A 24646-nucleotide genomic window follows, 5' to 3' on the forward strand; every position below is an offset into this window, starting at 1 on the left:
TGTTCCAACCTTCTCCCCACCCTTGAGGCATGGCCTATTCTCTGACCACAGCTCTTCTTGCCCATTGGTCAGACAACAATGTAATCAACTTAATAAAGTCAGATGAGGCCCAGAGTTCCTTTGTAAGATCCCCTCAGTCCTCCATGGTCAGCCGTAGGTTGCTGCATGTTGCTCTGTGACACCAGCGCCTGTGGGTGGTGTGGGGCCGCCCTCACGCATTGCAGCAGGTACATCGGACCTGCCCAGGAGCCTTTGTCCTCCTCCCAGGAAGGAGCTCTTCTTGATGACCATCTCGGGTCCACTGTCCAGGGCCTAGGGCTGGTGGGAGTCTGATGGCTAGCTGGGATGGCTGCTCCCGGCCCCTGAGCCTCCTGCCCATCGGCTCCTCCTCTCTGGGTGGTGTACCATAGCATGTGCTTGGCCCCCCAGTTCTCTAACATAACAGGTGTCAGGGTGGTCATAGACTGACCCCACCACCACCCATACTGAGCTGTAGCACAGACAAGAGAGGCCCTGGTGTGCTAAACTACCAGGCCACTGGCCCGACGGCCACCTCCCTCTCAGAAAGAGGGGTGGAGTGCAGCGAGTGAATGTGACCCATGCAGATAACCATGAGTCTCTCATTCTGGACAAGTCAAACAGTCACCAACTTCACTGTTACCGACACCACATGCTGGGCACCTCGCAAGTGAGTGCACTAGCACGGCAGGTCACTGCACAAGCCCGTGCAGAAGCAGCACTGCTCAGGGGAACTGGCCACGGCTGCCTCTCGGGCTGCTCTTCTTCCAGCTGTACCCAGGGATTTCTTCTGAGCAGGGTCTGACAATGGACTTTCCTGCAGTGAGATCCTGTGTGGCTTTGTCTGCTACCCAGGGATGTGTCCTCCTCACCTGAGCTGAATTCCAGCTCTGAGCTGCCACCTGTTGGGAGCTGAGGATGGAGTCCACCTTCCCAGGGCCGGGCCCTCTGGCCCCTTGGCCACTTTTCTTCTCATGAGTCTTTTTCCTTGTTACCTGAGGAGAATGCAATGGCAGTGGACCATCCGCAGTTCCCACAGCACCTGAGACAGGGCACAGTGGCCAGCGCGGCTACTTTCTTCCCGTCATTCTCTCCCTTTGCGTGAGACAGTGCGTGGCTTCGTATTTCACAGATGTTTGAAGGAACTGACATCTGTTGATGCAGAGCTTGAAACAAGCATCTTCCAAGCAGGCCAGCCTCATAAGCAGCCTTTCCTCATGTCCTCCCTAAAGGAGTGAGGAGTGGACTGGCGGGGAGCACGAGGATACCAGGGGTCGCTGGGGGGCTCTCGACAGACCAAGCAGTCACTAGGTAGCGAGCGCTCACGTGCTCACACGCTCTGATGCCCCTGCAACTTCATCGAGTGCACTCACACTGTCGCCAAAACTTTGTGTAAAGCACCCTTACCCTCCCCACAATGAGGAAACTGAGGCTCAGTGATGTGAACCTACTTGACCAAGGCATGAGTCTTGTAAGCTAGGACTTGAACCCAGGACTGTCTGACTCTGCAGCCCAAGTTCCTCACCACACTGTGAGATGCGGCCTTTTAGGATAGAGGGAGCGGCATCAGCGTCAGCACAGTGGGGGTCTGTCACAGGGACTGGGCCCACTGTGGCCTTTCAGGATAGAGGGAGAGGTGGCAGCGTCAGCACGGTGGGGTCTGTCACAGGGACTGGGCCCACTGTGGCCTTTCAGGATAGAGGGAGAGGTGGCAGCGGCAGCACGGTGGGGTCTGTCGCAGGGACAGACCACCGCGGCTCTTGCTGGCATTCTCTTCTCAGGATAGAGGGAGAAGTGGCAGCGGCAGCACGGTGGGGTCTGTCGCAGGGACTGGCCCACTATGGCCTTTCAGGATAGAGGGAGAAGTGGCAGCGGCAGCACGGTGGGGTCTGTCGCAGGGACTGGCCCACTGTGGCCTTTCAGGATAGAGGGAGAAGTGGCAGCGGCAGCACGGTGGGGTCTGTCGCAGGGACTGGGCCACTGTAGGCTCTTGCTGGCATTCTCCTCTCAGAGGCTCCTCTACTTGTGGGTCCCCACCTGCACTCACGCTGCCTGGGATTTGTCAGTGTCTGAGACTGAATGACCACAAGATTTTTAGGCTTGGGGACCTCCCAGGATGGGGCCACCTCCCAGGTCTCCTGGTCCCTTGGTGGCCCCAGTGGAGCGGTCTCCTGGCAGTTGCTGCCTGGCACTGAAGAGCAGCTGCCTCTTCTCAACGGCATACGTGCCAACTACATGCTTTCACATAAGAGCATGCCCAGCTCTGTGAGAGGGGCACTGTTCTCAGTTTAAGATGAGGAAACCGAGGCTCAAGGAGGCATCACCTTGCTGGCCAGTCATTAGAGACAGAGACTCAAGTGTTCACAAAGGAAGGCTCATTTTCTGGTGCGAGTGGAGGGCCTGTGCCAGGGTGGCTGCTCCAGGCTGTGGAAGTCAGAGCCTGCTCTCTCTGGAGCCAGGGGGAGCGACCCCAGGCCTTGAAGAGCAGCATCAGTGTGACCTTTCTCCAGGCCAACCTTTGGGAACACAGAGTTGGGGTGGAAGTGGCCAGCCTTCCCTCTAGGTGAGCCCTCCAGAGTTGGAGGAGGACCTTGCTGGGCAGGGCAACTCTGGCTGCCTGGCAGGCCAGCATCAGCATAGAGCAGCTAGGATCTTCAGCCACCGGAACCAGAGAATCTGAAAGTGTCTGGAAATGTCCCTGCTTTGAGAAAATGTGTTATTTGAATGTTCAGGGCCAGAAAATGCAAAATGATTGGCTGGTGGTATCAGAGGAACCACAGAAATCATAGATTCTTCTTTTTTTTTTTTTTTTGGTAACTGACGTAAGGGCTCATAGCCCAGAACCACAGACACCTTTCCCAATGTCATTCTGAGAACCTGTGGCTGAACACGGTGTCCTAGGAAGGCCATTTGACTGTCCCCTCTCAGGGATCTTAGGTGGAGTCAGAAGGAGGGCTGAAACAGGCAATTGAGGCTTGCCCAGACCAGGAGCCTGTGGGAACCTGGGTCTGGGGAAGACATCGACTGGCAACAATATAGAACACTTCAGTCCCAAGGGGTGTGCAAGGTGATGATGAGGAGGAGGATGGGGTCATGGGATGATGATGACAGGACAATGAGATGACGGGATGATGGTGATGGTGGTGGTGGTGACAGTGAAAGTGGGAGGATGGAATGAGGATGGTGATGGTGGTAACGGTGGTGGTGGTGGTGATGAGACAATGGGTGCCAGGCAATGTGCTAAGCAGGATTCGCTCAGCATCTCATTTACTCATATAACACTGTGAGGCAGGCACTATTATTATCTCCACCTTATAGATAAAGAACCTGATGCTTGGAGAGGTGGAGTCACTTGCCCAAGATCATGACACTGGGAAGAGGCAGAGTGGGTGGTGCTATTGAGGTGGAAGCGGCCAGGGCACTTCCTGGGCCAACAGCATCATGAGCATTCAGACTAGTCAAGCAGGTCTGAAAGGCCATCTTCACTCCATCATTTTCTAGGTACACGTTAGGTTGTAGGTATCCTGGGGATTTCTTTTTTTTTTTTTTTTTTTTGAGACGGAGTCTTGCTCTGTTGCCCAGGCTGGAGTGCAGTGGCACGATCTCAGCTCACTGCAAGCTCCGCCTCCTGGGTTTACGCCATTCTCCTGCCTCAGCCTCCCGAGTAGCTGGGACTACAGGCGCCCGCCACCTTGCCCAGCTAGTTTTTTGTATTTTTTAGTAGAGATGGGGTTTCACCATGTCAGCCAGGATGGTCTCGATCTCCTGACCTCGTGATCCGCCCATCTGGGCCTCCCAAAGTGCTGGGATTACAGGCTTGAGCCACCGCGCCCAGCCAGGGAATTTCATTTCAGAAAGCCCTAAGTCCCTGTTTCTGGGCTAGGAGGTTGGAGAGCAGAAAATAATTATGTTGAGGCCTTGGTAATCTTGGTCTTAGTAGAAGTAGGGTCCTCACCCAAATCTCATCTTGAATTGTAGTCCCCATAATCTCCACGTGTCATGGGAGGGACCCAGTGGGAGGTAACTGAATCATGGCGGTGGTTACCCCCATGCTGCTGTTCTCATGATAGTGAGTTCTCACAAGATCTGATGGTTTTCTAAAGGGCTTTTCCCCCTTTTGCTTGGCACTTCTTGCTGCCACCACGTGAAGGAGGTGTTTGCTTCCCCTTCCATCATGATTGTAAGTTTCCTGAGGCCCCTCCAGCCATGCTGAACTGTGAGTCAGTTAAATCTCTTTCCTTTATAAATTACCTAGTCTTGGGTATGACTTTATTAGCAGCCTGAGAACAGACTAATATACTTCCCCTAATCTTCTGTACACAGAGCCCTAGCCTCAAGTCCACAGAGCCTGGGTAGGAGTGCACATGTGGAAGGGCCCAGGCGATGCTATTGATCAGCAGTGTCCACCTGTGCCTGCAGACCCTGGATGGGAAGCCATCCAATTAGGTCATGGCCTATCCTGGCCACTTTATGATGCTTCACCCTCATCTTCAGGCAGGAAGCTACTACCCTGAATTCTGCTGGGCCCTGGGATGTCCCTTCTAGCAGCACTTTTTGAAGGACATTTGCTCTCTACGGGCCACCCACTCTTCTCTGGGCAATGTCCCTGATTCACTAAGTGGATCCCTAGGAACCACGTTTGTATTGTATGTCCCCATCCTTCTCACAGCTGAGTGGACAGGGCAACACCAGTGATCCAAGCCAGGTAAGCCAGATCTTCTCTCCTGGTGATTAGGAACCAGATCTGAGAGGCTGAAAGTGAGGCTCAGTGGCTGGGTGAAACTATCACATGTAAACTTGGGAGCTCTGAGGTATCATCCATCTTCCCCTCTGTGCACTGAGAAGTCCAGAAATCTTGTCTGAGAGAGAGTGGGGAGGGGTAAAGCAGATATGCACAGAGAAGAATGGACACAAGATGGAAGGAGCATCCTGCCCGCTTTCTAGGTGCTGACTCTGGAGGAATTGTAGTTATTGGACAGAGAAGCTGTGGGCAGAGATTTCTCAGCTACCCATGAAGCAGCAGCAGCTGCCTGGCAGGGCTTGAAAACAGAGTCAAGCAAAAGGCCCTGGAACCTCGAGGCCAGGGGTTCTCTGTGCACTATTCTTTCTGCAGACTTCTCTCAGTCCGCTGGCTGGAGCCTCAACTGCCAGACTCTAGTGTTTGGAGCTAAGGGAGTGAGGCAAGAGATCACATATTGGAGAGAAACCCAAATCAGAAGCTGGCAAATTGTCTAACTGGGCTGCCACCCAGAGGATATTTGGTGAAGAGAACCCTAGTGATCCCTTGAGGGGGGTCCTGGGACCTGAAGAGGCCGCAGGCTCTGAGTCATGCACCAAGCTGGGACAGGTGGCCCAGGACTCAGTGTCTCTGAGTCTCATGCAGGAGAGATAGGCCAAGCATACAGAGCACTGAAGCCAGGCACCAGGCAGCAGAATGAACCCGAGGAAACCAGACTCAGGGGAGGAATGAGAGCCTGGGATCCTGGCCTCAGCCCCAGGTGTAGGGGACAGTGAGGTCCTCTGCGGCAGCCACCCTGAGAATGCCCACTGGCATGTCTGCTGCAGCCAAGGGGACCCACCACCTGCAGGATTGCGTCCAGAGCCTGGCCTGCCTCTCCCAAAATACTGCAGAGTCTGGGGCTTGAGGGGCATCCTTGTGACCTGGCAAACCTGGGCATCTACCAGGGTCCTCTGATCTTCTCAAGGAAGGAAACAAGTGTCTTTTAAAACTCAGTTTTTGGGGCAGGAGGCTTGGTGCTCTGTCACCATGACTGCATTTCGCCGGTGCCTCCTTAAGGATGTCAGATGATCCCACCAGCTAAAATGAGCAGGTAAACCTCACATGGGCAGAAGCTGCATCACCCAACTCCCTGAACACCCTACAGCACCACCCCATAGCACTCTGGGGGGCAACTGTCTGCAGTGACCTCTTAGAGGGGCCCCCCTACAGTCTAGTGTCATCCTGGAGGCCAGCAGGTGCTGGCAGAAATTTGCCATCATTCCGGTCCATCCCTCCCATGATCACTGAACTGCATTTGAGGACATTTTTCTTCCCCCTACCCAGCCCTAGACCCCCGGGTTGCTTTCTTGGTGGGAAGTAGTACCTATCGAGGGAAATTCATAAAAGTCCCCAACTCAGGCTGGGCACAGTGGCTCCTGCCTGTCATCCCATCACTTTGGAAGTGGGGATGGGAGGATCACTCGAGACCAGCTAGGAAATACAGTGAGACCCCATCTCTACTGAAAATTAAAATAAAAAAATTAGCCAGGCATGGTGGCGTGCACCTGTACCCAGCTACTTGGGAGGCGGAGACAGCAGGATCGCTTGAGCCTGGGAGATCAAGGCTGCAGTGAGCTATGGCAGTGCCACTGCACTCCAGCCTGGAAAACAGAAAGAGACCCTGTCTTAAAAAAAAAAAGTCCCTAAATCCGTTCCTCAGATGTGGCAGCTCCACCTATATGCTAGATCTTTACTGCGCCTAGCCTCATCACAGGGCTGAGGAATGGAGGCTCAGAGATACTGAGAGCTACCCAAGGGCCTGGGAGGATCAGTGGTCCTAACTTCAGGTCCCCCTGCAAGGCTGGCTGTGCCTTTCACTGTGGAGGTCCACTGAGAACTCCAGAGAACAGGACCTGCCATGGGGCCCAGCTCTCCTGTACGAGACTCTTACAGACACCAAGCCCGGGGCCATCTGTCCCAGCCTGGTGCATGATTCACAGCCCACAGCCTCTTCAGGTCCCAGGTCCCGCCTTGAGGGCACTCTAGGGTCCTCTTCACTAAATGTCCCGGGCTGCTGCTTAACCATCCCCTCCTCCAGAAGCCACCTCTGAGCCCGGTGCCTGATGCAGGTCACCCTGTTGGATCCTGCACAACTGCTTCCCTAACAGGACTTATTTAAGACTCTGAGCTCTGACCCGTTCCCTCACCTCCTCCAGAGCAGGAAGAGGAGCAGGCTTTGTTCAGAGGGTTTTGCACTGTGCCCCCCAACCCTGCCCTAGCCTCACTTCCCTCTCACTACAGGGGCCTCCTCTCACCCTGGGCCTTCCGAGGACCCCCCATCCTCTACTCTTCCTACTACCTGTATTACAGCCTGTGCCTCACACGAGAAGGCCCTTCTACAGAGACGGGCGAGTCCGACCAGGGGAAATGGTGGCCAAGGTTTCATCATCAACTTTGTGGCACTTTCATATTTCAATTGTTAAAAACTGATCAGTAATCATTTCTGATTATGTCTTCTTTTGTACAGTTATATGTTAATTGTTTTTCTGGGTAGAAAAGAAACATTTACCCATCGTGGAAAATCTGAAGAATACAGGGAAAATAAACTCACTTAATAAACGTACAGCCCAGAAATACTCAGGATGAGTGAAACTCTATTTTCATATATACATACATGACCGCCACTACAATTTTGTTCGATTTTTTTAAAACACCTCATTTAAAATCCTTTAACTCGTAGGCTGATATTCTTGTTTTCATCTTAGTGCCAACACTTGCTTTCCCAACCAGGCAGAAAAAGGCATCTGTTCTCCGTTACTTCTGCTCCTGACTAAACGCTCCCTTCTGTGCTGGTTTCCGAGGGGCCTGAGGTTGGCTGGAGATTGTCCTGACAAGCCCACAACCCTCCGCTCCAGGTAACTGAATGTCCTGCGGCCACCTCCCTGCCTCCCTGGGAAAGTGCAGTGTGCTGGGAGCCCCCCTTCTCTCCTTGCCCCTACTCTCCCCAGCATGAGGTCACAGTCTTCCTCTCTGTGACACTAGGTGGAGTCACAGAGAAGAGCAGGCCCACCCCTGCCCGTAGCTCTCTGGTTCCTGAGGGCCCTGGCACAGGACCACCCTCCTGTCCTCATGCTGGGCCCCGAGGGCAGGGGAGGGTCTTTAAGGCAGCCTGGGGGCTCAGAAGTGACTAAGGAACACCTCCCTGCATCTCACTGCCCCTCCCCGGCCCCACAGGCCCTGTGACCTTGCCAAGGCTGACATGGGTGAGGAGACAGGAGGATGAAGAGTAGAAGAGGGTCCCTTTGCTCTTGCACCCTCGTTCTACAGTCCAGTAGGAAGAGGCCCATGCCCACCGAGGGCAGTACAGCAGCTCCACAGGCCTCAGTGGGCTCCAGCTCCTGTGTGGAAGCTCTTTATGGCCGAACACTCTGGGGACCCACTGGGCATCTGCAGCCTGAACTCTGGCTACTACCCAAAAAGGAGATATCTATGCGTGTAAACTCAGAGAAGGCAAATTCACCAGACGGGCATGCAGGATCCCACCCTCCCACCCCTGGCCAGACAACAGAAACTCCTGCCTGCCTGCTGACAGCAGCATTCTTGGTGATGAAGGTGTGCCCTCAACCCACCGGAGGTGTGTGTGATGTGGAGAAACTGACCTGGGGTCTCCCTGCCTTTCATCTTGGTATCTGGCTCTATTTCTCTTCCTAGCTTGGGCAGGCTTATTACCAGGGCTGAGGGGCAGGGCACTGGTGGCAATCTTCAACAGAGCCGTTGAAGCTTCAGAGCTGTGGGGCGAAATGCTGTCTCCCCCACCATGGCCAAGCCTCTTCCTCTCCTCTCTCACGCCCTCATTTCTCTGAGTGGGGCCCAGGCCTCCCCTGCACCCTTGGCTCTGGCTCCACAGCCTCTGTCTGCTCGAGCAGTATGACCTGCAGAGAAAGCTGTGTTCTTACAGCATCTGCAGGGAACAGCTGGTGGGGTCTCCAAGGAGGGGAGGCTCTTTCAGGGCAGGTGCTGGCCTCTGCGCCCAGGCAGGCTGACACTCAGTCTTCTGAGGAAGAGGGAGTCTGCTCCCCATTAGAGTAGGAAGATTTGGCCTAGGGGAGAGCTGGGAGTGCAGGGAGGACCTGGAGGAGCTAAGCATGGGGCTCCTGAAGGTCAGGAAGAGAGAAGACCCAGGAAAGAGCATGAAGGTGAGTAACTGAAAGAAAAGAGCCACAGGCAATGAAGATTTTCAAGCTACAAGAGGTAAATCTTCCGGCTGGGCGCGGTGGCTCAAGCCTGTAATCCCAGCACTTTGGGAGGCCGAGACGGGCGGATCACGAGGTCAGGAGATCGAGACCATCCTGGCTAACACACTGAAACCCCGTCTCTACTAAAAAATACAAAAAACTAGCCGGGCGAGGTGGCGGGCGGCTGTAGTCCCAGCTACTCGGGAGGCTGAGGCAGGAGAATGGCGTGAACCCGGGAGGCGGAGCTTGCAGTGAGCTGAGATCCAGCCACTGCACTCCAGCCTGAGCAACAGAGCGAGACTCCGTCTCAAAAAAAAAAAAAAAAAAAAAAAGAGGTAAATCTTCCCCTCCAACTCTCCCGAGGACTCTCCAGGAAGGTCCAGAATGCTCCTGTGCTTTTGCGAGTGTGGATTATTTCAGGGAATGTAAGAGGCAGTGCAGGTGGAGAGGGAGGTCGGTGGCCAAGGGGCAGCTGGCATCTGCTCATCAGGACTGCACGGGGCCCGGGTCTCGAACAGAGGAGACATCGCAGGCCCACCGGCATCCTCTAAAGCAGGTGGCCTCCTGCTCCCCTCAGCAAGGTGGGGCTGGGCCAAAAGTCATCCTCAGAGGATGAGAAACAGGACATCCTCCCTGCAGGGCTGTTTCAAGGCTGCTGGAGGCAGAGCTGGGCATCTGCGCCAGCCATGAGACCAGTGCTTGGAAGAGATCCCCAAATCACTTACTCTAGACATTCAGATGGATAGTGATCTAAACGCTATGAAATGCTGTGGCCTATAGTGATCACGACAGCATTGCAAACAGCATCATCTCCCTGGGACAAGGAATTCTCCCTCACCATCCTCCTTCCTAGAAGCTCTGATCTCAGTCATGAGTACTTAGCAGGAACTATATCCACTGCACCCTCAGTAACTAGTGTGGTGTCTGGCAGGGAGCAGTTGCTTCATAGCTACTGAATGAATGAATGAGTGAATGAAGGAATGAGTGAGTGAAAGAAAGAAAGAATGAATGAATGAATGAACAGCAGGTCCAGGTCTAGCTGCTATTCAGGATCTGTGCCTCTGATTGCCATTTGATGTCTTCTCATTGGCCTGAGGCCAGGGGAGGTGCTGGCTTGCCTGAAAGCCATCTCCCTCAGGGTGTCCCCAGGAGTCCCCTGACTGGTGCTGAGAGTTCTGGAGTCTGCCCTTGTGCCTGTCTGGTTCTCCTCCCCACTGCTGGGGTGGCTCCCAGGGTGAAAGCTACTGGCCCATTTGCCTGAGCAACCCCGATAGGTGGGGAGGGAAAAGAGAGAGCCTCTGAGGGCTGGCATATCGTCACTCCCCCACCACCCCCCATCTTGGGTTTCACAGGCAGACAGATGGACTGACCAATATGGGGCAGTCCCCGTATCTGGCCAAGCTGTGGAGCAGTGATGAAGAGGTGGCTCACTGGTCAGGAGGCTGTTGGGTGTGGCTCAGCTCTGTCCACACCAGAGTGTGGAGCAGGTAAGTCATTTTACCTCTCTGAGCCTTGTTTTCCACATGTATAAAACGGAGACACTACGAATGGCTGTTGTGCAGGAGTGCTGAGGATTCGGTACATCCACGCACGCAAAGCACCAGGACAGTGCTTGGCACAGGCCATGCTCAACCAAGAACACTGAGCAGCAGACAGCCCCTCTGCCCTGGGAGGAGTTGCTAGGCAGCACTTATCTTCTCTCTGCTCAATTGATGATTATGGGGACTGAGGAGAGAAGCTTCAGTGCCAGAGGAGGAGTGTCTGTGCGCGTGTGTGCATGTGAGTGCTTATGCACACATGTATATGTGTGTGCACACAAATGTGTGAGAGTGTACATGCATGCATGCATATGTACATGTGTGACAGTGTGGTTATGTGAATGTGTACACAAGCTCATGTGTTAGCGTGTGCCTGTGTATGTGAGACTGCATGCGTAGGTGAGTGCAAGTGTACAGTGTGTGCATGGGTATATGTGAGTGTGTAGGGCGTGTATATGTGAGTATGCATGTGCATGTGTGTGTGTACGTCCAGGGCCCTGGATACTGGTGCATACCTGCCTTTCCTGGACATTCTGTGTCACTGGATGCTTCCAGCCTCCCCTCAGACCCTGAGTCGCCATGATGCCCTTCACCCCTGGTGGTGCCATGGCTGTGGGGGCACCCCCTTTACAGTGTCCCCTGCCTTCCTAGAGATCACCTGGCTCCTGGCACAGGAAAACACCAGTACATGGAGCTCTGCGATGGGAATTCCTGAGCAGGAGGCCTGGGGCCCTGACTGACAGGCTCTCCCAGGAGCCGAAGCTTGGGATCCTCAAGGGATCCTCAAGGGAGGCTGTGGCCACTTCCCTGTCACCAGTGCCTAGCAGGGTGGGGGTCAATAAATACCCAAGGCCTGAGGCCATTAGGCTGCAATATTCTCAGACCCCACCAGGCGGAGCCACATGCCCATCTCAAGACCAGGCCACTTCTTAGGCTTCCGGTTTCAAGAACCCACACTTTTGACCAAAGCTACTCCCAGGCCTCCTGCAGCTGTGCGGGAGGAAGAGACTCCTGGATCAGAGGAGGTGTGGGGCTGCTCAAAGCATGGGGGCTGGGGCCCCGACACCCATCCTACTCTTCCATCCTCCCTCCTAGTCAGCCCTGCCCTGGCCAGGCTGCTGGAGGAGCCACAGAGCAGCCTCACCGAGGCCAGCATGGGGTGGGTGGGGCAGGGCCCGTCCCTGCCCGGGGCCTGTCTTCAGCTCCCTGGGCCCTGAGCACCGCCCCTGGGAGGGAGGCCATGCTGAGGCCACACTCACCTTTCCAGCCCTGAAGACATCTCTTCACTAAACTCTGAGCTCTCACTACTGCCTGGAAAAGGAACACAGGTCAATGAGCACAACAGCCTCACAGAAGAGGGGCCCGTCCTCCCGGGTCAGGCCCCTGAGCTCACAGAAGTGCCATAGAAACTGCTTCCTCACATTGGGAGCCTCGATGTACTCGAGTTTTTGCTGCTGCTTGTTCTAACTCTGCTCTGGGAGGGTCAAAGAACCACCCCATCCCACTGTTCCAGGCAGGTCCGCTACTACCTTCCCACTGCCCCCGAGGGCCGCAGCTAACTGCCCACTGGCCCGCTGGGGTCTGGGTCTTCAGGCTTTCTTCTGGGCCTGACCTGGCTCCACCACTGCCTCCCTTCTGGCCCACATGAAGCCAGGGCTAGAACAGGCCTCACCTGGTGAGGCCAAATGAGCACCTCTTCCTCTTCCACAAGGGTCAGGGCTTGACTAGACGCTGGTCACAGCGCAGGTACCTGGCATTAGACAGAAGCCTCAAGGGAGAGCCCCTGCACACCCCTGGCCAGTGGGGTCACAGAGAGCGGCTGGGTCCCACCGTTTTGCTACCTATTTCTCCTTCAGGCCTGTCCCTCTGGGCTGAATGGGTGACCCTGCTTCTCCCAGGCTCTCTAAGCCCTCTTGAAGGAGAGACTTTCTCCTGTCACCCAAGCATCCACGCGCAATGCTTCTGGACTGTCTCTCAGACCTCAGAGGCTCTGAGGTTCAGTGCTCTTTGCCTGAAAGAGCACCGAGGCCGAGCACTGGGAAAGCAGGAGGGAGGGGATCCCAGGCCCCTTGGCATCTGTCTGAGTAATGGCCCTCATCACAGAGGGAGGACCAGCCCAGCTCCCAACAGGGCACATGCACACATGGCCACTTAATCAGGGCTTTTGGCCCCAAACAGAAAACCAGTTTCAATTCCCCAACTTGAGGAGCCGGGAACCAAACAACCTTGTGATCTCCTGTCTGGACGCTGGACAGCTCTGCATCTGACTCCGTTTTCTGTCTCAGGAAGAGCAAGGCCTGGACTCAGACACAGCTCAGAAAGTTTTCTGGACATAAAACAGCTGTTCTGCTGAGTGCTGTTGGGCCGGCATTCCCCAGAGGGCATTCCTCGGAACCCAGTCCCATTCCAAGGAAGAGGGTCCCATGACCAAAGAATGTGGACACTGTGGACTCTGATGCCTTCTTAGAGGACTCCTCCCACCCACCAGCACAGCCGCATCTCTGGGAAGAAATCTGCACACCTTTGCTCAGCCCAGCCTTTCCCCACGCATGACCTGGAACTCTTCTCCCAAGGCGCACCTCAGAACCCTGGACACATTGTCCTGAGCCGTCGTATAACCCTGATTGGCTCCAAACAGGATGACCTCCTCTGAGGACAGAGGCAGACACAGAACATGCTTGTCAGAATTCCAGGGCGTGGGAGACGGCAACCCCTGGACTCATATTGCCCATGCCCTCTGAGACTGACTTGCTTCCACAGGGACGTGGGAGTGATTCCTGCCTGTTTCTCCTGTCCCCTCCCGCCCCCTGCCCTGGGCCCTCTGCCCTGCAGTCCTCACAAAATCAACTCCCAGCTCGGCAACTGGTCTAACCACCAGCTGTGGGAGGACTCCCTGCTAAGGGAAGCTGACAGACACACAGACACACAGACCACAAAGGCATAGGCACACTGAAAGGCAACGGGCACCAGAGAGAGCACTGGCCTGATGGCAGTATTAACAGGATGGTGCCCACCTGTCTCAGCTGACCTGGGCACTGCAGGGGTACGGACCTACAACCAGAGCTCAACACCAGCCTGAGTCCTAATGTCAAGTTCTTCCTATCCCAGCCTCAGCAGCACAATTTCTGTCTTTTCTGTTGCCATAGCACCATGTCTGGCTGACACTCAGTGATGCAATTTCATCCCTGAACATCAGCTTTTCATCCTCCCTCCTTCTAGCTCCCATTGTGAAGACAAGTACGCAGTGAGAACCCTGTAGCCACCCAGCTACCCTCCCTGGCAGCCTCTCCTGCTTTGCCCTGCAGGGCCCTGTGGGTCATGATCCCTTAGGGACAGAAGCCTGACTGTGGTCCAGTCTGGTCTAGGGAGTTGCCAGCCAGTAGCAGCTGGTCTCAGGAAAGGGTTTGGCTGCTTTTTCTACCTGCCTGCCATGCCACCAGCAGGATGACGACAGATCCAGGGCTCTTCATGAAGCCCACGAGGCTAGGAGACAAGGGTTTCCCTGGCTCTGGGTGGTTCCTGCAGGCAGCCACCTCTGTAGGGAGGTGAGGGGCCACTGGGTCCCCCAGAATGATAGCGCCACTGGGCATGGCACAGTGACACAGAGACAGACACGGAGCACACACTGGGCCTACAGCCCACCAGCCTATCATGTGCAGGCCGGAGACGCTTACCTAGGGAGAGTCCATTGGTGACAGCAGAGGAGGAGGTCAGGGCCAGGCCCCTTCGGGGGCTGCGGGACTCTAGGACACTGTCGTCCAGTAGGTGCCTTGCTTTCTCCGATGGGAATGTCGCACTTTTACTCTCAACTACACTCAACTGACACATCATACTGGAAAACGGAAAGGAAGAAAGAAGGCAAAGCTCCTTATCTATGGAGTGACAGTGGTTACACCTGCCTGGGGGCCAGAGCAGATGGTGCAGCTGCAGGAAAAAGGCCTCCACCCAGAGCCATGGTGTAGCCCAGGCTCTGTCCTCTCTCATGCCATGACCTTGGGCAAGTCACATCCTTTCTCTGAGCCTCAGTTTCTCCATCCATCCAATGGGGATAACGATACTTGCCCTGCCTGTCTCCCAGGTGGCTATGAGGCTCGAGTGAGCAGATGCTGCTTCTGAGTGATGAGGCCGCACAGGTGAGTGGCAGTGGGCCTGTGGCCAGGATGTCTGCTCCTGGAGTCACACGCACCTGGTCCAGGCCCTTGCTCCGATGTTTTTCCACCATTGCAAGGAACTTCACCTTGTTGAACCTCATTAGACTCATTCTCAAAATATGTAATAATAGCACCCACCTCAGAGGCCTGCATGGGGACTCAGGGAGATCATGCTTGACAGGCATGTGCAGAGTGTCTAGCACAGAGGGCTGCTTAACACTCAGAGAGCAACTCTTTCTCCTCCAGCCTTGGAGCTCCTCCAGGACCTGCCTGGGCTGGGCTGAGGCTTGTGCCTTGGAAGTGGTAGATAGGTAGGTAGGTAGGTAGGTAGATAGGTAGGTAGGTAGATAGGTAGGTAGGGAAGGAGGAAGGGAGGGAGGGAGGGAAGAAGGAAGGAAAGGAAGGAAGGAGGAAGGGAGGGAGGGAGGGAAGAAGGGAGGAAAGGAAGGAAGAAAGGAAGGAAGGAAGGGACTCATCTGTTCGGAAGCCTCTGCCTAATGCCCTGGAGACACAGGCACAGTTGCCCCAGCCATGCCGAGGATTCACGCATGTCCCCCAGCTATTGGGCCCCACAGGGCTGATGAGCCAGCAGGTTCACTGCTCTGTAGGCAGATACCATGAGAAACTGAACACCGCCCTGGATGACAATCACTGGTGTCCACTGGACTTTGGGGTTTTTCCATGAGTCATTAACTGGGCTTGGGCAAATTCTCTGGAATGTCACTGCTACTTCCCTGCCCTTCCCTGCACCCTTCCTCCATCAGCTGCTGAGCCTGAGACACCTGTCAGCGGTGTGGAGTCAGTGCTGCCACAGTGCCCCTCAGCTCTTCCCAAGCTCACACCAGCCTCAGGAAAGTGCACTGGCCAGGATTCCAAGGGCTCTCATCAGCAACTCCCAGAACAGGGCAGGGGAGGGACCCAGTCAGCAAGTGTTTCCCTGCACTGTGCCCAGGCCCACGTGCAGGACGGTCTGAAGCCCGGGGGGAGGGCTTGCTCAGTCACCCACTTGTTGCCTAAGCTGTGGCTCTTCCTGTGTCTGGGGACTGGAGGTGTGGGGAGGCTGCCAGCAACAGACGTATCAGGACAGGTGGGCCTCCGGCTGAACCTCGCAGAACCAGAGCCAGCAGAGGGACCTGCAAACAGAGCAGAGAGAGCAACAACAGGGGTTATGATGGGAGGGTGAGGGGCTGCGCAGGCTGGGTTGGGGTGTGGAGGCGGTCCCCGGTTTGGAGTACGGCAACTGGCCCAGCTGTCACACATGGGGCAAGGTTCATAGGAGCCCTGTAGCTTCTTACTCATTAGATATCGATCCTTCACTCTCCATACAGTAATTGACTCCCAAGGCTGACAACCAACTCTCAGGATGGTCAACGTCCTGCTGTGCATGGCACCCCCTGGCCAAAGGGAGGGCACCATGGATGGACATGGGGATAAGCAGCCTAGTCTTGGCCCTGCTTCCCCATGGCATGACTTATCCAAGGACACCCAGCTGGTGAACAGAGGTGAGACTTCAAAGTGTGTCTTCTAGGCCGGGTGTGGTGGCTCATGCCTGCAATCCCAGCAATTTGGGAGGCCAAGGCAGGCAGACCACCTGAGGTCAGGTGTTCGAAACCAGCCTGGCCAACATGGTGAAACCTCGTCTCTACTAAAAATATAAACATCAGCCAGGTTTGGTGGCACACACCTGTAATCCCAGCTACACGGGAGGCTGAGGCAGAAGAATCACTTGAACCCGGGAGGTGGAGGTTGCAGTGAGCCGAGATTGTGCCACTGCACTCCAGCCTGGGCGACAGAGTGAGACTCCGTCTCAAAAAAAAAAAAAAAAAAGGCCGGGCGCGGTGGCTCACGCCTGTAATCCCAGCACTTTGGGAGGCCGAGGCGGGCGGATCACAAGGTCAGGAGATCGAGACCATCCTGGCTAACACGGTGAAACCCCGTCTCTACTAAAAATGCAAAAAAATTAGCCGGGCGAGGCGGCGGGCGCCTGTAGTCCCAGCTACTCGGGAGGCTGAGGCAGGAGAATGGCGTGAACCTGGGAGGCGGAGCTTGCAGTGAGCCGAGATCACGCCACTGCACTCCAGCCTGGGCGACTAAGCGAGACTCTGTCTCAAAAAAAAAAAAAAAAAAGTGTGTCTTCTAACACCAAGTCCATTTCCTTACCTCTGAGCTCTTATACAGCTACTTTCTGGTCTCTGTGTACTCATTAAAAACAAAGGGGCAAGAGCACAGCTAGACAGATAGGGTTCAGATCTTAGGTCTTTCATGTGCTACCTGGGACCATGGATAGGTTACTGAACTTATTCCTTGAGCCTCAGTTTCCTCATCTGAAAAGTGGGAATGATTCAACTCACCTTGCAGGTGGTCAGAAGAAGTCCATGAGGTAATGTTCGCAGACTTTCATAGTTTTTAGCCCTCATACTTAATTTATTATGGTAATTATTACCATGTCCTTCTCAACCCAGTCATGGGGCTAACAGGTCACCAGAGCCAGGGAGTTAGGGGGTGCAAACCTCACTGCACTCAATACACAAAGACTGAGGCCGAATCCTTCATGCTGGCCACATCTTCAGCTATGTCTGGAGGAATGTGACCCTGGCCACCGTGGCACTCTTTAGTTTGTCTGGCTTACGAAGGGAGATCTTTAAGGGAGGTGACTCCAAAGGCTCGCCTAGCTCTGGCTATCTGGGCCAGGCACCAGGGGTGGTTGCTGCCAGCTGAGTGCTCACTTCCCATGAATTGCCTCCTCTGCCGTCCCTTCTCCTTCCCAACCCCACTCTGCACAGGCACCTTCTCCTTCATCTGCCCCCACCAATCCCTTTATTAGGCCTTAGCCAATTTTCTTATTCTCAATAACATTCCAACATGTCACTTCTTTCCTTAGTGCCCCCAGGCAACTCCAAGACCCCAAACCTTTCCAATGCTGCCACTCTTTACTTCAGTGACAACACTGGTTGTCAGGTGGGACCTCTCTCACAGCCACCCTTGCAGTGGCCACGCACACCTCCATTCACACTGGCCTTCCTGCCAGGCCGGGGCCCATCTCTTCTCTCAGGTCCTACCCATCTCCTCTGAGAATTCACTGCCTCACTTTCCCCCTTCTCTCTCTGACTCCTCCCCCCAGCCTGTAGGCAAGCTCTAGTCTCTCTTTTTCTGTGAGCCAAGGTCCTTCACTGGGTCTTTTCCCAGCAAATGGAGGTCTACGCTCCTCTAGTCACTCAGCTCTGACTTCTGTACCTAATGACACGTCCACTGACCTCCTTCTTGCCAAACCAATGAAGGCTTGTCAGCATCTCCCAGAGCCCTTAGTACCTGGTGCTTGGGGTCACTCCTTCTCAACATGCCCTCCTTCCTTGGCGGGCGCTATGCCACACTCTCCTGCTTCTCCTTGTGCCTCTTCAGTCTCTGTCACCACCTCCTCTATGAGCTCCTCCTCCTCCTCTAACACCCTTCATGCTGGAGTTGTCTACACAGGCTTCCCTCTTCAGCTCCTGTTTTTTATTTGATTGGATAGCTGATGACTCTTAAATCTTGACTACAGTCCTCTTTTCTTCTTCTTCTTTTTTTTTTTTTTTTTTGAGAGGGGGTTTGGCCCTGTCACCCAGATTGGAGTGCAGTAACGCTATGACGGCTCACCGCAGCCTCAACCTCCCCGGCTCACCGGCTCAAGCAACCCTCTCACCTCAGCCTCCTGAGTAGCTGGGACCACAGGACGGTGCCACCAGGCCTGGCCCAGTCCTCTTTTCTGAGCCTGAGACCCATATATCCACCTCTTGGCACTATCCCTCCATCTGCCCTTTCTTAAGATGCACCAAGTGCAGAACAGCTGAGGCTGAGCCTGCAACTCCTTCTTCTGTTTCCAGCCTCGGCTGGAGGCATTGTGTGTTACCCAGTCGCCTGGCCTGGGATGGGAGCCTGCCCTCGGCTCCTCCCACACGGCAACGTGCCTCTTCTCTCCTCCCTTCCCTCCTCACTTGCTGCACAGGCACCAGGGCCTCCAGACTCTGCACAGCCCCTCCCTGCCCACTTCTCTTGTCACTGACTGGTCTGGGCCCCCATATTTTATTGTCTTCCTGCCTCCAGTCTGATCTTCTAAAATCTAACCCAAGCACAGCTTCACAAGTATTTGAAAAACGTGAAGCTGACCATGTCACCGCCTTGCTTGAAACCATCCATGACATGGTGTTCAAAGTTCTTCCTGACCTGGCCATTTAAGCCAATCTTAAAATCCCGATGGAGGCCAGGCACAGTGGCTCATGCCTGTAATCCCAACACTTTGGGAGGCCAAGATGGGCAGATCACGAGGTCAGGAGATCAAGACCATCCTGGCTAACATGGTGAAACTCTGTCTCTACTAGAAATAAAAAAATTAGCCGGGCATGGTGGTGGGTGCCTGTAGTCCCAGCTACTTGGGAGGCTGAGGTAGGAGAATGGTGTGAATCCGGGAGGTGGAGATTGCAGTGAGCCCATATCACGCCACTGCACTCCAGCCTGGGCGACAGAGTGAGACTCCATCTCAAAGAAAAAAAAAAAAAATCCTGATGCAAAAGAAAAGGAATAAAGTAGCCAAGACTATTCTGAAGAAAAACAGTGCAAGACTTGCCCTACTGGATGGCAGAACAAAACCTAAAGCAGTAGTATTTAAACAGTGTGGTACTAGGCATGGATGCAGACACAGTTCAGTGACTACAAACTGAGAGCCCGACCTGCTTCCTGATGGTGGTGGCATTACCAGTCAGTGGGGAAAGGAGGAACTTTTCAGGATGGGGGCAAAACCACTGGGTTTCATGCGGAAAAAGACAAAATTAGAGTCCTGCCTTATGTTAAGCAAGTGGATTAATGTGAAAAATGTGAAACGCAAAACTACTGGGAAAAAAATAGGAGACAACCATTATAATCTTGCAGAAAGGGAAGAAAGAAAAAACACAAATCCTAAAGGAAAAGGTGAATAAATCTGACAACATTTAAATGTCTGTACCAAAACAACCAACCAAAAATGACATCAAAATCAGTGTTAAAAGGTGAGTCATAGTGTGGGAGAAGGTATGTGTCACCCCTAAACCAACACAGGATTAGCTTTCAGATATACAGAGAACTTCAAATATCTTTAAGAATGGGCAAACCACACAGAGAGAACAAGCAAAAGATATGAAAGGCATATCCAAGGAACAGAATCTCCAAATGGCCAGTAACAATAAGGAAAGACGCTTAACCCCACTGGTAATAATGGAAATGCAAATGAGAGCAAAAGGAGGTATCTATTTATTCCAACAGATGGTAAAAAACAATAAAAAATTTAGCTTGACAATGTATTGCATTGGCAGAGGTGGAGGAACAGGAACTCTAGTTTGGGGCTTATATGCAGGTAAAATATTTGGAAAGCAATGAGCAATGCTGAATAAAGGAAGATTCCCAGCCTTTTATACCTGGTGATTCTAATTTAGGTTTTTACTCTAGAGAAACTCTTGCATATATACATGGGGAGCCACATATACGAGGATGCTCAAGGTGGCATTGTGCGTCATTGCAAAAAAGCTGAAACAAGCTACATGCCCATCAGTAGGGAAATAGATACATGAGCTGTGGTTTATTTAGTCAACAAATTTTACAAAGAGAAGACGACACTGCATCTACAGGTATCAATATAGATAAATCGTAAAAACTTAAGTTTCAGCTTGGGCAATATAGTGAAATCCCATCTCTAAAAAAAAAATACAAAACCTAGCCCAGTATGGTGGTGTGCACCTGCAGTCGCAGCTACTCAGGAGGCTGAGGTGGGAGGACTGCTTGAACCCAGGAGGTGGAGGTTGAAGTGAGCTGATAACATGCCACTGCACTCCAGCCTGGACAACTGAGTGAGACCTTGTCTCAAAAAACAAACAAACAAACAAACAAACAAACCCCAAAACTTATGTTAAGTAGAGAGAGTAAGTTGTAAAATAATGTTTATGGCATTATGCCACTTAGGTCAAATTTTTAAAACACACAAAACAACAGTATATATGTTTACACATAAGTATGCAGTAAAACGCAAAACCTGCACAAGAATAATGCAAATCAGCACAGCAGTTACCTGTAAGGAGGAAAGGGAAATGATGCAGGATGGGGGTAAGGGGCCTTCCCTCCATCTGTAGTATTATTACTTAAAGAAATATGTGGTGAACCTGGCAAAATGTTAACTGCTGCTAAATACGGATGGTGGGGACAATGGGTATTCCCTATGCATTAACTATTTCATTATTTAAAGTGAGACTACTTTAAAAATAGTGGTCACCTACTCTGTGCCAGGTGCTGTGCTGGAATCTCCATCTGCCCGTCCAGATTTGTCCTCCACCCTTCTCCACCCTGTGCCATGGACCAGCGGGCTGCACATGGGGCTAGGTCAGTGGGCTCCCTGGCTCCCTCTGGCTCCTCACTGGCTTAGGCTGATGGGGAGCAGGCTGGGGCACTGCCTCCTCTGGCTCCCTCCCGGCGGAGTCACTCCTGAGAGGTGGCAGTCTGTTTCTAACCCTGGGGTACTGAGCTGTCCTTTGGGGTCCCCATACTCTGCCCACATCTTTGTAAATACCCCATTCTGAAACTCTCTTCCAACCACCCAACTTGAGTGTGTCATCTGTGTTTGCCTTGACCCTGTAGTGCCTTCACATTTAGTCCACACAGCACTCCTCTGAGGTCTATATTATTAGCTTCAACTTGCAAGTAGAGTAGTAGAAGCTCAGTGGGTAGGCATCAAGCATGTGTCTAGGACCTGGCTGGCGATGGGGTTAGGTTCAAGTCTAGGCCTTGTGAGTGCATGGAGCAGACACCTGGGACCACCTGCCAGGCACCTTCTCAGGAAGCACATTCTCCTCCCACTGATGTAGACAGGGGAGGCAATGCCAGTCCAAAGCGGCCTTGCCTGTGGCCCCAGCTGATGGGTCTACGAGTGGACACCCTCCCCAGGACTTTTGTATTTGAGCCTAGAAAGCATTAGAGGACAATCTCTGTTTGATGAATGAGAAATAAGGATGGCCATGTTTCCCTGCTTGTGGTGAGGGAATCTGATCTGTGGTGACAGAAAAGGAAAGTAACCTCACTGAGTGAGGCCACAAAGCAAGGTGGAAGAGAGGTCTGTTTCAGTTGTTCCTGACACCCAGTGTATCCCTGGCCTGGCTGTTCAGCCCTCCTTGGTTTCTGTGAGCCAATGGTTCCTTTTTCTTTTTTTTTTTTTTGGAGACAGTCTTGCTCTGTCACCCAGGCTGGAGTGCAGTGGTGCCATCTTGGCTCTCTGCAACCTCCACCTCCTGCATTCAAGTGACTCTCATGCCTTAACCTCCCAAGTAGCTGGGATTACAGGCAAACGCCACAATGCCTGACTAAATTTTTTTTTTTTTTTTTTTTTGTATTTTTAGTAGAGACAGGTTTCTTTAGTAGAGACGAGGTTTTGAGACCCTGTTGGCCAGGCTGGTCTCAAGCTCCTGGCCTCAAGTGATCCACTGATCTCAGGCTCCCAGCCGGAATTGCAGGCATGAGCCACTGCACCCAACCCAATGGTTCTTCTTTTGGTTGAAGTCAGCCAGTCTGTCTTTGTTGCTGCAGTTCAAAGAACCTTAACAAAGAGACCCCACCACCCGACACTGACTCTTGGCGCAGCTGCCTAAATAAATTAGCTTGATGGCAGGAGAGAGGGGAGGCTCTCTGAGGCCCCAGTTCCTGCTTTTCAGATGGCATCTCAAGAACAGGATCTGACAGACCAAGCCACAATAATGGAACTGGAGAGGTGTGACTCTAAAGCAAAGGTTCTTGGCCGAGACTTCACAAACCCAGGAGAGGTGTATGGAAGGCCTTTGAGGTGTACAGAGGACTGAAAGTGCAGCTAAGCTTTTGTATGTGTGCATTTTCCTGGCAAGGGATTCCATGTGGTCATCAGCTTCTCTGAGGCTTGGGAGGATCACGAGGTCAGGAGTTCAAGACCAGCCTGGTCAATATGGCGAAACCGTCTCTACTAAAAAATACAAAAAATCAGCCAGGCATGGTGGCACACGCCTATAGTCCCAGCTACTCAGAAGGCTGAGGCAGGAGAATCACCTGGACCCGGGAGATGGAGGTTGCAGTGAGCTGAGATTGCGCCACTGCACTCCAGCCTGGGTAACAAAGTGAGACTCCATCTCAAAAAAAAAAAAAAAAAAAAAGAGGCTCTAATTCTTAACCAAAGAATGTATCAGAACCATCTGGAGAGAGTGTTAGAAATGGAGTTTCTTGGGCCCACCCCTGGAGACTGATTTTGTGGGCCACAGGTGGGTCTGGGCATTGCCGTCAGCCAAAGCTCTCCAGGTGATGCGGCTGTGCAGCCCGGGGAAGAAACTCTGCTCGAAGCGCTGCAATGCAGGCAGGCTCTGTTCCGAAAGAAACATCTCGTGCAGTTGTCCCAGAGAGGAAAAGGAAGAATGAAAACCATCCTGCTTTGTTTTGGTTTTGCACATATTGCTCAAGAAACGAATCCATGTAGAGGGTGGATCTTGCCTTGTTTATCAGCAGCCGTGTGCAAGGGATTACAGTCTCACTGCCTGAGTCACTCTGGCTCCCACCCTGACTCAGAAAAGTGTTTTCTGAAGGTCAAATTGCATTGCTCCTCCCTTGTGGTTTGGAGTGGACTCCAAGGCTACCTGGTGTTGTGGTAGTAACAATCATGATGACAATTACAACCTAATGAGATGCACCCGGCGCCGTGCTCTGTACCTGTGCCACAACACTTGAGGTGGAAACTCTTAGTAGCCCCATTTTACAGATCCGAAAGTGGGGCTTACAGAGCTACAACACGCTGGAGGCAGGACTTGATCCCAGGTGTGCGGCACTCTTGTGGTGGCTGGGGAGGAAGGCTAACTGTTCAGAGGTCAGGTGCTGGTCAGAACACGAGGAGGGAGGAACACGGTGGCCGTATCTGAAGTGATCTAGTAAACAGGAGACACTTCCTCCAGGAAGTCTGTAGTGGGTAAGACCCAGTTACTACCCTTGAGGAAAGGAAGGTGATGGGAATTAGCATCTATTATGCACTGTGTGCCAGACTTGAGTAAACACTTCAAAGTCCTGTTCTTTGACTCCTATGAGGTTAGTAACTTTTATCACCGCCATTTTAAAGGAAGGCTCAGAGGCACTCTGCAGTCACACAGTTGGAAGCTCCAAGTCTCTTCTGGTAACTTCTTTTGGCCCTTCCTGTTCACTCCTGTCTGACTCCTTTTCCCATCTGTCTCCATGTGCTTCCTGCCTCTAGCTCCGATTCCCATGCTCAGTCTCTCCCAAACCCACTGGACTTGCCCTTGGTCTCTTCCATTCAATTCTGGACTCTCCCTGCAGGACTAGGCCTGGATCTGCCCCCTCTTCTTTCGGCTATGGATGGCCCTGGGAGGCATGCCTGGCCTCAGATGCCCCTTGACCCAACTGGAGGAAGGGTGGGGGGCCCAGCAGAAGAGCCTGCAGCTTCCCTGGGCGCCGTTTCAAAGCTGATGCTGCTCCCCTTGCTCTGGGTCTCAGCTCCTCCCCTCTTCTGCATTGTTGACCAACAGCCTGGGTCTGACGCGGAAGCAGAAGAATTCCCATTCAACTGGGCCCCAGGGATGGGGGGCCTCTCTGCCAGTAAATGACACCCTCTGCTACTGAAAGGCCTCATGTGCTTGCCCTGCCAAGCCTAGGGTGGCCACCACGTGACAGCACCAGGGACACGTGTCTTCTGGGACCGCTTGTGAGCTGGGTGGCTGGCAAGTTTGTTTCTCCATGTCTCGGGGCAGGGGCAAGGGTGTGGGTGGTCATAATGCACCAGGGCTCTGGGCTGGCTGAGCAGAGTACAGTTCCTGCTGCCAGCCCCGATATGGCACGGACAGCTGGAAAAACTGACCATGTGGCTTGACTATCTCAGAGGATTGCTCCGTTTTTCCTCAGCATAATTTTTCCATGAATAATCTTTAAAGCTCTTTAAGTGGCTGTTTCTTTAGCAGTTTTATTGGAACATAT

The 24646-nt window shown here is 53.2% G+C and overlaps 1 protein-coding gene and 1 long non-coding RNA gene across 49 annotated transcripts in view; one reads left to right on the top strand and one right to left on the bottom strand.

The window, feature by feature from the left end:
• The window catches only part of RALGPS1 (Ral GEF with PH domain and SH3 binding motif 1), a 309094-nt gene that overhangs the window by 13507 nt on the left and 270941 nt on the right, over positions 1-24646 (bottom strand). For 24 of the 48 annotated variants that reach the window (XM_077967942.1, XM_077967935.1, XM_077967931.1 and 21 more), the window contains 3 exons: positions 15669-15795; positions 14186-14343; positions 11771-11822 (listed from right to left, as the gene is read on the bottom strand). In XM_077967942.1, the coding sequence (XP_077824068.1) occupies positions 11771-11822; positions 14186-14343; positions 15669-15795 (337 nt within the window). Of the gene's footprint in view, positions 1-11770; positions 11823-12183; positions 12262-14185; positions 14344-15668; positions 15796-24646 lie in introns of all 48 variants that reach the window. The other 24 variants (XM_077967959.1, XM_077967951.1, XM_077967945.1 and 21 more) reach the window with 3 other exon arrangements.
• Positions 2808-11568, top strand: LOC144335109 (uncharacterized). The gene is made up of 2 exons (XR_013405556.1): positions 2808-3611; positions 9267-11568. It is a non-coding gene; the product is annotated as an uncharacterized LOC144335109 (long non-coding RNA).

Source organism: Macaca mulatta, chromosome 15, assembly GCF_049350105.2.
Source record: "Macaca mulatta isolate MMU2019108-1 chromosome 15, T2T-MMU8v2.0, whole genome shotgun sequence".
NCBI classification, from domain to species: domain Eukaryota; kingdom Metazoa; phylum Chordata; class Mammalia; order Primates; family Cercopithecidae; genus Macaca; species Macaca mulatta.